General features: G+C 37.9%; 1 protein-coding gene across 1 annotated transcript in view; it reads left to right on the forward strand.

Moving 5' to 3' along the window:
• The first annotated feature begins 9,825 nt into the window (after positions 1–9,825).
• Positions 9,826–14,263, forward strand: part of LOC131065523 (pentatricopeptide repeat-containing protein GUN1, chloroplastic) — a 40,747-nt gene continuing 36,309 nt past the window's right edge. Inside the window, exons 1-2 of the mRNA XM_058000043.2 lie at positions 9,826–11,620; positions 11,724–12,031. Of these exons, the coding sequence (XP_057856026.2) occupies positions 9,995–11,620; positions 11,724–12,031 (1,934 nt within the window). The 5' untranslated portion in view covers positions 9,826–9,994. The remainder of the gene's footprint in view (positions 11,621–11,723; positions 12,032–14,263) is intronic.

Raw genomic sequence — 14,263 nt, forward strand, 5'->3', positions numbered from 1 at the left:
TTGATAATTAAGCCATGTATTTTGAGGATTATTCCAATGTTGTGAGGAAAAATTTCCATAGCTTTGTGGAAAATAAGGCGGCCACTGATTATTAGGTGTATAAGTATTTAGATAAGGACCATTAAAAGATAATGGGTTTGGTGACATACCTTGTCTTGGAGCCCATGGCCTTCTTTGTGCAATGTAAAAAAATTGAACATCATCTCCATCAACCGGCTTGAACTCTGGTAGAATTTGCTTGCTCTCAATACGGGCTACTGTTTTGCATTTTCAGTCTTTCTACTTATGTCTGCAGTGAGGATAGGACAATGTATCCAACTGAGTAGCCATATTATTTATGATGTCTTGCTTAAATTCTGACAACAAATGAGTAATTTCCATCCTTGAAGCTCCATAAGTGGAGGATTTACCCATACTAGATTGGTAACCTCTTCCTTTCTTGATAGTTGCTCTGTAATAGTTCTTGGATATAGTCCTGATGTCATCCCAAGGAACTTGGGTGATATATCCTCCTCCAATTAAGTCCAAGGCTTCTGTACAACTTTCATTAATCCCCCTAAGGAAGAGCAACTTTTGAGAGTCTCCATTGAGTGCATGATGTGGGGATTTCTTCAAACTAAATAGGAACCTTAAAATATAGTCTTCCAGACTCTCATTTTCCTTTTGTGGCATCCTAAAAATATCATCTCCCCTCATATCACTACCTCTACAATATTCTTTGTACTTTTCAAGGAATTTTGTTTTCATGACTTCCCAACTATCCACAACATATCTTCCTAAACTCATGAACCATCTCAATGTTGATTCCTTCAAAGTAGTAGGAAATAGTTTTATCCTGTGAGCATCAATAGTGTAGTCATAGTTCCTATAGAGGATGTCAAATTCAAATAGGAAAGTATCTGGGTCCTCTGCTACTAAGCAATAGAATTTAAGGACTGAAGCATGAATATTCTTAAGATTATTGACATCATTTTGGTCAGTGATAGGGAATTCAAAAGTGTCATGGTTAGGTGGATTTGGTGCAACCATCCTTGCTTGGTAGAGTATCAAAGAAAATGGATTGTCAAATGATTATGGTCAAATGGATCTTCAAAGTGATATTCAGGATTGTTTAAATTGGCAAATATATCATATAAAGGATTTATCTCTTATTCTTCTTCTTTTGGCTGATTGTAGAACTCATCTAAGTGATTATCAGGATAAGGGTCATTAGGAAGGAATCTCCCTAAGTCATCTCTTCTCCTACCTCTATGCATACAATGTTAACTCAGTAATAGTAGTGGATCATTACTCTATGAAACTAAAGGCTTTATTTAAAATTGCTACACTACTGGAAACAAGCAAAAAATGACTGCAATATACTCCTTTTTTTGACACCATCCCCGACAATAGTGCCAAAAATGTTTGTCTCCTATAATGGTTTTAATGACTAGGCCCTAGAGCCATACCTTAAGGATTGGACATCCATAATAAGCAGTTACTTCATCCTTATGAAGACTCATTTTCTATCAACCCGGGGCATGTACTTGAAATGGGTTAGCAAAGTATGTGCACTAGAGACCTTATTGTATCCACACTATTTATAACTGAAAGGGAAATGATACTTGGAAATGATACTTAAGTAAGGTGCATGAAAAGGAAACAACTAGAATGCTTAACAAAAACTACCTTCTAAACTAAACTCAAATGATTAACAACAATCTAATCCATGGCAAGCGAGCAGGAAACTACTCTGTCTGCTTTGGCTGTAAGAACACTCACATGATGTTTTTCCAGTGGCTACAGGAACAATCATCTGCTAGGACAACAACTATATACTGAATGAAAAATAACCGCTGAACACAAAGATCAGAATTATCATTAAGTGGGCCCCCTTAGCAAGTCTTCCCAAAACTGACTAAGTATTGCAAACTAGAATATTACCTTGTTTATCCAAAAACATTGTTACCTCATAATATTGCTAAAAAATGTTCTTTAATAAAACTAAAGACTAAAATTACAATATCTGATGTTCACTCTTTTTGAGAAGGGATATTCAAACTTTATTTTTAACCAAAGGATTCCTAACTAAGTCTAACTAATAGCAAGTCCACTCCCAAGACATTAGGAGGATGCTATTTATTACAACATAAGAAAAAGGAGAGGGAGTTACACTATGAATAAGAAACATTCAAGTTGTTTCGACTGTAGAGGAAATCTGTTGGCAACAACAACAAAGGAAAACTAAGAGGAGGGGGTGAATCAATTTTCACTAGATTAAACCAATTGAACACAATCTCAGATTTCAATCAACTGTAGCAAGAATAAAGATAAACACAATAACAACAACACGCATAACACAAATATTTTGATATGGAAAACCTAATTAAGGGAAAAACCATGATGGAAATCTACCCACAATAAGATGATACTCTGCAGTAGTATGTGTAAATGTTACAATGGGGAATGCACATGCATCCAAGCACACTGCTTAGAGCTCACTACTCAAAATACAATGACCCAGAAGGATCCAACCCTTGGGGAAGGTTCACTACCTTACAATAATGATCGAACTACAATCTAGACTACATGAACTGTAAAAATAACATCTAGTAATGCTTGATGACAGTTCTGGTTAAGCCCATTTGTCTGCCTTGCAACAATCTTTGTTCAATACACCATACCCAAGGATAAATTTTCTTATGCACACATACACCACTATCTGATAATGCAGACACCACATCTACACCCAAATTATATGAATATAACACCTGTTTATACATATCATCAACCTTGACTACTAGGTCAGCCAAACCCTCAACCCTTAATTACAAAATTATATCACACGATACATAAATCAACCACAAGAACAATACAATTCCATAGACGACATAGCATGGACCGAAATCAAATCTCCAAACATGCATCACCACTAGAAATCTTGCCACAATCAACCACAACACACTACACCACCAAAAATACTGCATAGCACGAAGAATATCACTGAATCAACAAAATCACCAATACCACGCACAAGGATCAATGCGGACCAACAAAAAAAAAAAGATGTGATCAAGAAACACCAACAAGTACATTATAACCATCAGTAATAGCTGCACCAACACCACTTATTCAAATCTTCATCAATTAACACACTAACACTCAAGAACACTTAACAACAACAATTCATACTAGAAAGATAACTTGCAGAGCACCAAATCACGAACCATCTGAGATGTAAATACACATGAACATCCAAAACACTCTCCCAAATCCACAACCAAATATATAATCATACCGAAGCACAACAGATCAAATACCAAAACACTGCAACATTGAACACAAAAGAACAGTCTAAATACCGAAATCCACAACTCGACCAAATCACCACATAGAATCAAGGAATAAAGAAAGAATGAGGTATCTCTAGTTGATTCAACATCCCAAACAGATAAACCAACCAGATCAACTCAATGCAATCACTGGAACATGTTGACATCAATGACAACAACATATCCTAGCAGCAACAATATCCAACAATCTCCCTCTTTGGCATTGATGGCAACATATGAATGTGAAAAACGGTCAATACAAAGGAATGAATTAACAACAACAAACTCACATGGTTCTGTAGAGGAAATCTAGCATAACTGCTCCCCCTAAATCTACTCTATTACAAGCATGAGTATTAAAATTTCATTATTACTCCACATGAGCTATAAATAATCAGTTGTTGACTCCTTCAATGTTTATCTTGGTGTAACTTTGTCTTCAATCCAATTAATTGGCATGAACTTCCAGATTGTGAGGACTTGACCATTTCTGGTGCTTCATTTATTCTTGCATCATGACATTAGCGTGCACAAAACAATAGGGTATATCCATTTCATATCAGAATAATATTTATCCAATTACATGCAAGATTAATATGAATAAACCACATAGCAAGGTCACCTTGTCATTTGTCATATTTAACCATAATGGAAGTATAAAGGGTTAAGTTCATGCCCACTTTTATCAAGTTCATGAAAACAACATAAAACCATCAATAATAGAGCCTTGAGACCTAAAACAATATCTAAAACCCTTGACAAAACTAGCAAGAACATAGAAGACATGGACAACATTGAGCCATTATTTGAGCTCATCAGCCATAATGATGTTGACGCATACGAATATACCAAGGACAAAAGTTGCTAGAGTATATGTGTCGGCGATGTACATGTCACTAGACTGAGGACGTTTAGAGATGGCTAAACAATTATGATATTATTGGAGAGTACACATATAAAGATTGTTTTTTATAAAGCCACTCCATACCATTTATGGAAAATTTGTGTGTTGGGATATTGTGTGAGATTTTGAGGTACATTGATAGATGGATGGCAGCTACTTATACCCGTGAACAACCAAGTATGAGTCACAACTTTGGAAATTGGTGAGTAGGCTACATTTGGAGTGAGGGATACACCGATCTATTTAGAAACTACAAAGCATATGATGTCTTTCTTTGGAGACGTAATTGATAGGCATCTACGATCGTTGCTTACAATGAAGCGTCCATTGGTCCTCATGCGGTTAAGGAGGTCCTAAGGCAGGAGTTTCTGTGGTCCTACCACATGCACCACATTAAACACTGACATTTTGGTAAAGTTCCTTGCCTTAGAGTTGTGTCATGGGGTGGCAAAGGAAAAGACGAAGAAGCTCCGTTAGATGCTATTCAAGCATGTCTTCCTTGGATAGATTGATGTTGTGCTAGACAATGTGGACAATAACCATAGGGTGCCCATGCCGCATCAATACTATTTGGAGAGTGAGCACGGGTATAAAGGTAAAATTAGGAGGTTTCCACTCATTTTGTTTGTGGAGCTCACTGAACTGAAGGAGAGGCTCAGGGACATTGACAAAAATTTAGAATTCTTGCAACATTTGGCGAGCATTCTCCCTCCCCCATCGAAGGACTGGATGAGAGCCAATATGGAATGAGAAGGTTTCTGGGTTGAGAGCAGTAGTGAAGAGGTTAACAAGGATTTAGTGGTGTCGATGTTGCTAGACTATGGCGAGGAATAATTAGAAGATGACCCAAGGTATGTGGAGGATGTGGCTAAGGGTCCGACTCACAACCATTGCAGGATCGAATGTTCGATGAAGGCTCCTGCAAAGCACACTAGGAGAATGAGGAAGGAGATGGCAAAAAGGGGTATGGTGGTGGATGTAGAGAGTCCCCTATTCATGACACTCTGAGGCCCCAAAGACACGAAGAGGAGGAGAACAAGCCAAGTCCTTTGCGACCATATTTAGTTATGTTTTTTTTTTGCAAAATGATAGTTTTGTTATAACAGTGATAGATAGGTTTTTTTGTGCAGACATTACGGGTGAAAGGGTTGGGGTAGATTATGTATAGGAAGTGTTTATGGCAGTGTATATGTTTAGTAGGTATGGGTACATGAAGCAACAATTCTATAATTTTGAATAGGGGTTGCAGTAATTTTTGATACATGCAGACATGGTATAATATGTAATTATCAGGAACAATGTACTCTTTTTTGGTACAATACAATGGGTGCTGGCCCAACTAGCTATTAACTTATCTGAAAAAAATTAATGAATTATTGTGGAATAATTATATTTTAATCTTTTATTTCTGTTTTCTTTTGATAAGAGAATATTTTAATTTTATCTTCTTTTATTAGGATATTTTATCTATTTTTTTATTAATTTATTTTAATCATCATCTTCTTCTTTAAAGTTTAATTTACATTAAGTTAAAATTTTATTTTGATTATTTTTGTCTTCTTATAGAGTTACAAATAATAATTTTGAAAGAGAATATAATTAATTTAATTTATATTTTTTCTTATAAAATTTTAATTTATTGTAGAATAATTATATATTGGAAGAATGTTGCAAATATGTGCTTGAGAGATATTTGAGAGATGTGTTGTCATTGATGTCAACATATTTCTTTGTCTAAGACAATGATGTAGTGAAGTTTAGTGAGTTAGTTTGTTCAATGTAGTAAGTATGATGAAGATCAGAGTTTGCAGATTAAAGGGTTTGTAGAGGGTTGTCTGTAGTTGATTCAGTTCAAGTTTTAGAGGTCCACATGGAGATTTGATTGAGTTATGGGTATCTGTGTTGTGGTTGGTTTTTTAGTTGTTCAATGGCGATAAAGTGACAGTATTTTGATCTGCATTGTAATATCTTGTTTTGCGGATTTGGAGGTATGTTTGGGATGTTGGTGTGTGTCCTCAATTCAAGTGGTTTGTGGTTTGGAGGTCCACAAGTGATTTTTCAAGGGTGACAATCATTGCAGTTAGTGTTCTCGAGGTTCGGTATGAAGATGCTGGTGATTCTAGAAATTTATGTTGGTGTAGATGTTGCTATGGTAATTCATGATGCTTATGGATGTCTCCGGATTGTGTGTCTTTTGTTTTGGTGGTCCGCATTGATCGTTAAGCTCGTAATTGATGTTTTTCTTTGGTACGTTGGTGTTCTTCATGTTCTTGGTTGACCAGATGTTTTGTAATGTTTTGTGGATGTTCGAGGTGTAATTCTTGGAGGTGTAACGTGTTCGTGGTGAAAGATTTGGGTCCGTGCTATGTCTTGACCGACATTGCTTGGTCCACATGTAATATTGTATTGAGTGTGGTTGTATTTTTGTAATTAGGTGGTGAGTGTTGAGACAACCTTGATGATTTCTCCAAGGTTGATGTCATGTATAAATAATTATAATAATATTTTATTCGAGTGTGAGTGTGTATGTGCGTTGAATGTATACATCTTTTGAAGGTAGAGAAGAAGCATGAAGGAGAAAGTTGTTTTGTACTTCAATGGAACTGAAACATGCATTAAGGAGATGATATTTCACAGTTTATAATTTTTGGAAGTGATCCGTGATTGTTTGTACAGGCGGTGAGCCTTTCTTGGGCAGTAAACCTTTTTATTTTGAGTAGTGAGCTCTAGGTAGTGAGCCTGAATGCATGTGCATTCCCCAAAACATTATTTTTAACAAAGTATACCTATATTGTGGGTTCATCCCCATCGTGGTTTTTCCCCTAACAGGGTTTTCCACGTACAAAAATCTTGGTGTTGTGTGTTTATGATGTGTTGCTGATTTATGCTTTCATGTCTAATTATCAGATCCGAGAATGAGTATAAGTAGTGTGAGTTTTTGAGACAACTGATTCACCCCCCCTCTTAGTTGTCTGCCCTATTTCCATCATTATCTTTAAATTTTTACTTTATTTATACAATAAAATAAATTTCATCTTAAAACCTAAATTAAAAGTTTAGAGTGAGAGATCAAGATAAATAAACTAACTTTTGATTATTAATTTCATGCTAATAATTTAAGGATATCATGTGTCCTTGGGAGTTATGCTTAGGGTAGCATGTCATTTGGATATCATCTGCATTGAGCTCTCTCCTATTATATCTCCTTACCTCTCCCTATATATCTCTCTCTTCTTCCTCTATCCTTCCAACTATATCTCTTTTGATATTCCCCTCTTTCTATCTCTCTTTCTTATGGATCCTCTTTTCATATCTCTCTACTTCTCCTCTACCCTCTCTTCATTTCCCTACCTCTCTCCCCCTCTCTATCTATTTTTATATATCTTTATCCCTCTATGTATCTATCTCCATATATTTTTCATTCGCACACTCATTCCTTGTTTCTCCCTCCCTATTTGTATTTGTATATGTATCTGTATCTGTCTGTCTGTCTGTCTGTCTCTATTTTCCTCTCGCTCATTATCTCCCTCTTTCTATTTTTATTTCTTCCTCTCCTTATTTCTCTCTCCTTCCATCTTTTCCTCTCTCACCCCTTTATATATCACAAATTGTATTAGCTTTGTCTCTCTATTCCTGTCTCTACCTCTTTCTATCCCTATTTATCCCTCTCTCCCTCTTTCTATCCCCATATCTCCCTCTCTACCTATTATCTCTCTCTAACTCATATACACACACTCCTTGTTTCTCCCACCCCATCTCTCTATCTCTCTCCCTTTCTCTATTACTTTTATTTGTCACCTTCTTTTTCACTCTTGTTCCCCGTGCTCTCTCATTCACTCCATCTCTCTTGTTACATATCTCTATCTCTCTATTTCTATATTTTCCTGTTGATCCTCTCTCTATCTCTTTCTATATACATTTCTCTATCTCTCTCCCTTTCTCTATTACTTGTATTTGTCACCTTCTTTCTCACTCTTGTTCCTTGCGCTCTCTCATTCACTCCATCTCTCTTGTTACATATCTCTATCTCTCTATTTCTCTATTTTCCCGTTGATCCTCTCTCTATCTCTTTCTATATACATCTCTCTCTTTCTCTCTCCCTATTCCTCCTTGTTTATCTATATTTTTCTTTATCTATATCACTCCCTCTTCCTCTCTCTTTCTCTTTCTACCAATATCTTTATCCACATCTATCTCCTTATCTCCTTATCTCTTTATCTCTCTCCCTATCCCTCTCCATCTCTCTATATTTTTCTCTATCTATATCTCCCCCCCTCTCTCCATCCCTCCCTCCCTCTCTATTCCCTATCTATCTCTTCATCACTACCTCTCTATCCCTTTCTCTCTTCTTGTATATATCTATCTCTATCTCTCCTCTTCCAATATACACCTATCTCTTCTTCTATCTCTCCATATTTCTCTTGCTCTCTCTCCATATCTATTTGTCTATCTCTAGTTCTCGCTATTTATCTATTTCTTTATCTCTCTCCCTCTCTCCCTCTCCCTCTCTTTATATCTTCTTACATCTCTATCTCTCAATCACTCTATCTCACCATCTATATATGTTCCTCGTTAGACTTCTCTATATCTTCCTCTCTATTTGTCCATCTCTATGCTCCTATCTTTATATGTTTATCTCTCCCTCTACATCTCTCTATCTATTTGTCCTCTTCCTCTCTTACTTTATCTTCCTTTCTACCTCTATCTTCCTCTCTCCCCCTCTATCTCTATACATGTCTCCCTCTATCTATTCATCTCTCTATCCCTATCCCTCCTCTTAGATCTCATTATTCATATCTCTTTTACACACACACACACACTCTCTCTCTCTCTCTCTTTTTTTTTTTGAGCTTCCACATCTATCTTCCTCTCTTCCCCTCTATCTCTATACATGTCTCCCTCCCTCTCTCTCTCTCTCTCTCTCTCTATTTTGAGCTTCCACATCTATCTTATCCTATCCGCTCTCTCACTTTATCTCTCCATATCTCTCTTCTTTTCTCCATCTTTCTCTTCTCTTTCTCCATCTTCATCTCCATCTCCATCTCTTTACCTTTCTCTCTCTTTCTCTTCCCCCCTCTTTCTCTCCCTTTTTTTATCCCTATCTCTACCTATCTCTCCCTCTCACCTGATTGCAAACATAACATGAGCTTGTTGGTAATGGAACTTGATTATCTTCCTAACTCAAAGGTTCTATTTCAATTATAATTGGAACCTTGTAAGTGGATGCAAAGTGGATTTGAAGCTATCACTTCTCCATTTTCTAAATGGCCTACCAATTGATCTCATTTACTAGACAAATTTATGTAAAAAATTGACCAATTTTTGCCACATTCCACACCTCTTCGGCATAAACATCACACACCAAATTACTAGTTAATATCAATTTAAAAATCTATTATTAAAATGATCTAATAATTCTACACATTACATTCGTCTTGCGAATCTCTCCATAAATATGAACTTTCAATCACAAAAGATAGTGGATTGAGTTCATATAAGAAATGCCTTGGACGTAAAGGCAATACATGCAGAAATCAAATGAGAATATTTTATTTTAAAATAAAAATAGAAATAGAATGTTTCCATACACGAGTTGTAGAAGAAAAAAGCTGCGGAGCGTTGATCCAATTTGGGGAAAGCTTGAAAGAAAGCAACACGTCAAGTCAAGGGTAAAATGAGGATAAGGTGGTAAAGAGAACGAGCAGAGTTAAATGAGCCGAGCCTGAATTCAGAATTGTAATTATGGATGAAATGAAGGAATGATTTTTGGAGACAAGGAATGGCGACGCCGATCAATGGAGCCACGCCTCCGCAGTGCTCAATCACCACAGGGCTCCCCAATGCAATTAAGCCGGCTCGATTCGGGCGACCAGAATATTCAGATGGGCATCAATGGGCACACCCACAAAGGATGGTTGTGGGTGGAGGAGGCAGGAACGTAAGCAGCAGCGTTTCAATCTTCCCTTCAATCTCCTCCAGACCGGGAGAGCTTGGGCCGGATTTCTGTGGGCGGAGGTCAACGAGGTTTGTTTCAAAACTGCATGTGGGTAGGGCGCGAACAAACTGTAGCACGGAGAAAGACAAGGGGAAGGGGAAGGGAAAGGGAAGGGAAAGGATGGAGGCGGTTTTGGAGGAGCTGCTGGAGGAGGAGGAAGAGATATTGGGAGTGCTGGGGCGGATGGGAAGAGATGAGGAGTGGGATTGTGGGTATTTGTTGAGAGAGCTGGGGAACAGGGGAGAATGCGGTAAGGCTATGCAGTGTTATGAGTGGGCGGTGGCAAGGGAGAGGAAGAGAAACGAGCAGGGGAAGCTGGCGAGCACTATGATCAGCGTGATGGGCCGCCTGGGCAGAGTGGATGTGGCGCGACAGGTGTTCGAGCGGGCGAGGGCGCAGGGCTATGGCACCACTGTCTATGCCTTCTCTGCGCTTATCAGCGCGTATGGCCGCAGCGGCCTCTGCAACGAGGCCATTCGAGTCTTTCGCCTCATGAAGTGCTGTGGCTGCAAACCGAATCTCGTTACCTACAATGCTGTTATCGATGCTTGTGGAAAGGGCGGCTTCGATTTCAAGCAGGCTCTGCTTGTGTTTGATGAAATGATAAGGGAAGGCGTGGAGCCTGATCGAATCACCTTTAATTCTCTCATTGCCGTGTGCAGCCGGGGGGGACTCTGGGAAGAGGCGCAGGGCATGTTCAAGGAGATGCTTTATCGAGGAATTGACCAGGACATTTTCACTTATAACACCCTTTTAGATGCGCTTTGTAAAGGAGGCCAGATGGACCTCGCTGCTTCCATAATGTCTGGCATGTCTCGAAGGAACATTCTGCCTAATGTGGTTACTTACAGTACTGTCATTGATGGCTATGCAAAGGCTGGACGCCTTGACGAGGCATTGGACATGTACAATGAAATGAAATATTGTGGCATTAATCTTGATAGAGTTTCTTACAATACACTCTTGTCTATTTATGCCAAGTTGGGAAGGTTTGAGGAGGCTCTTGCTGTTTGCCAGGAGATGGAAAGAGCCGGTATTAATAAGGATGCTGTAACATACAACGCTCTCCTGGGTGGGTACGGAAAACAGGGCAGGTATGATAAAGTCAAGTACCTATTTCAAGAGATGAAAATGCACTCCGTGTCTCCTAATGTGCTCACTTACTCCACTCTAATCGATGCATATTCTAAAGGAGGACAGCAGGCTGAGGCCTCGCAAATTCTAGATGAGTTTAAATGCTCTGGTTTGAAGCCTGATGTGGTGCTTTATAGTGCGCTTATTGATGCATTATGTAAGAATGGCTCTGTGGAAGAAGCTCTTGCTCTGCTCGATCAGATGACGAAAGAAGGCGTGATGCCAAATGTTGTCACTTATAATTCTATAATTGATGCATTTGGGAGGAATAGTCAGGTATGTTTCATGGCACACGCAGCGGTAAGTCTTTCCAACAGTACCTGAGTTATTTTCTCTTATCTCTTCATGAGTCCAATGTTTTGTTCTTCATCTGCTTCAGATCCATCCTAGAAGTTGTAGCGACAGTTCCAGTGTGCTGTCTATAGAGAATAATGTGCCCAGCAGTTCTTCAGAGGTTGTGAGAAGCTGGGGTACAAAAAATTCTATTGGAGACAAAGCCGAGGCATATGATGCAATAGCAATGTTTGAGCAGTTTGGAATCGAGAAAAGTCTTCCTCTATCTCTTGCCGAGGACATGAAACAGAGGTTTAAGGAGATTTTGTGCACAGTGAAAATGTTTCATAAAATGCACGAGTTGGGAATCAAACCAAATGTAGTCACATTTTCTGCCATTCTCAATGCTTGCAGGTATCAATCCATTCTTTTTTCTCTTTCTGTTGCTATATTTATTCGTTTTGAATATTTTTCTTGAAGTTGCAAACAATTGCAACAACTAAAGCAACTGATGGAATTTTTCGCTTGGAGGCACACAGACGTATGCCGCAATTATATGTTTTGGAGCTCTGGCATTTGCTACATTATGTTATTTTTCTTGTGGTAGTTGGCAATTTGTATTACCCCTAAAATAAGAATCAAAGAGCATGTGACGGAACACTGACATTTTACAGATAAAACCTGGCTTTTTTTGATGAAGTACATATATCTGAAGTTATGAAGTCCATCATATGTATTTTTAATTTTCTTTAGCATAATGCAGTCAGTGCTTCCTTTCAAATTCATGAACACTTGTTTTAGTCGGAATTCTATAGGTCTTATCATCCCAGGCCTAGTTAATCAATGGCTGTAAAGTTTAATCACTTCCTCAGGTTTTATCCCACCTTAGATCGCTTCCTTCTTATTCTTATTTCTAGTCATATTCAGCATTAACTGAACCTACGCTCAGATTACAGGGAAATTTTAACATCAGGCTTACACCTTTGTTCATAACTACAGTCTACACCTAGTCATACATTCTTGCTACCCAACGATGTTAATTCTCATAGATTGAGACATTTTTTGTGATGTGTCCGATTCGAGCATCAGTCTTTTGATTCACGCAAGGAGCTGCTGCTATTAAGGTTCCCATAGATCTCCCAAGGTTTATGGTTCAGAAGATTGGGTTTTCTATTAGGACAGATGAAGCTCTCATTAACGGGCTTATTGGCAGTTAAATGACCTTCAAACTTTCAAAGTAAGGCTCAATAATTGAGCTTAATCTTGTTCTTTAGGTTATTGGCGGCTATAGTCATTTTAAGGACTAGTTTGAGTGCAATATGGAAGATGGATGTGAGAAAATTTATCGTATCAGTTTTAATTTTTGGGTTATTTGTAAGGCTCAACGCTTAGCTGGTTTTCCAGAGCGCTACATAGGCCTTGCCTTTAGTTTAATTGCAAATCTCTGTGAGGGTTAACTCTTGATTCTGGTTAATTGCAGGGGTTGTGATTCTCAACCCCCGGCCCACATGGCCAAATGGTTAAATTTTAACGTGATAGCAAGGTTAGATGCAATTAATTCAGGTTCACTTTAGACAAATTGTTCTTTTTACTGGCACTGCCACATTTTGTAGATGTGATAGCTTTGTCCAATATGACTCTATTGAGATCAACATGTCTACTGGCAACAAAAGCTATTCTCTTAGAGGAAATGAGTACTATATGGGATCTAGTCTTGACAGAAATTCAATCAATTTTAATCTGCTTGTTGGTTCAGTTGACCATCTTAGGGAAAAGTACCTATTAGAGCAGGGATACCTTGCGATAAGGTATCCCAACGTGGTAAATCTTAGAAACTGGTTTAATATCCAGCAATTAAGCAAATTTTCAAACAAATTACTTTTCATAAGTTTTCGCTCCTAGGCATAATCATGAATTATCGTCAAGGTTAAACCTAACCTGGGTTAATTGCAGAGGTTGCAATTCTGACACCCTTGTAGTTAGAAAGTATGGACTTAAGAACGATGAAGAAAATTAATGTGGGGATACAATTCAATGCATATCAATTCATTCTGATACTTGTACAGTCCTCTAGAAAGTAGTTTAAGGACTTAAATTTGGCTCCAATTGTGATTTCACAGAAAGTAAACTCATTGGCACTATTTAATTGATTAAGTTCATTGTCTTATCAAGTAGGTGATGTTTTATTAGGATTCAATTGCATAGTTTTTGAGTCAATCTCATTGACTTGTATTTCATAAGTAGTGTTTCACAAGAATGCATCTCTCCTCGAACAGGAATCTAAGTGTTGCTCATAGGGGAGAAGCATTAGGACTTCCCAAGATGTCACCCATTCTAGTAGTACTCTGACTCAAGTGTGCTTAATCATGAAGGTCCCTCAAGATCAAACTCACTTAGCTTGCCACCCCATATGCAAAAGCTTCAACAAGTGTTGTGCTTTATGAACCATTTATTATAGAGCTCCTTAGCTCATTTATTATCAATTTTCCGCGGCATGTCAAATTATGTAATGTTTTATTAGGATTTGTAATGTCCCCTACTAGGAGGTTGCCAGTTTACCAATGATTAACATATATCATTAAATATTATTATGCCTTAAATTAAGTGTTTGAGATTAGAGAACAACTAATTCTTCATAATACAATC

This window comes from Cryptomeria japonica, chromosome 1 (assembly GCF_030272615.1).
Source record: "Cryptomeria japonica chromosome 1, Sugi_1.0, whole genome shotgun sequence".
Classification (NCBI taxonomy): Eukaryota; Viridiplantae; Streptophyta; class Pinopsida; order Cupressales; family Cupressaceae; genus Cryptomeria; species Cryptomeria japonica.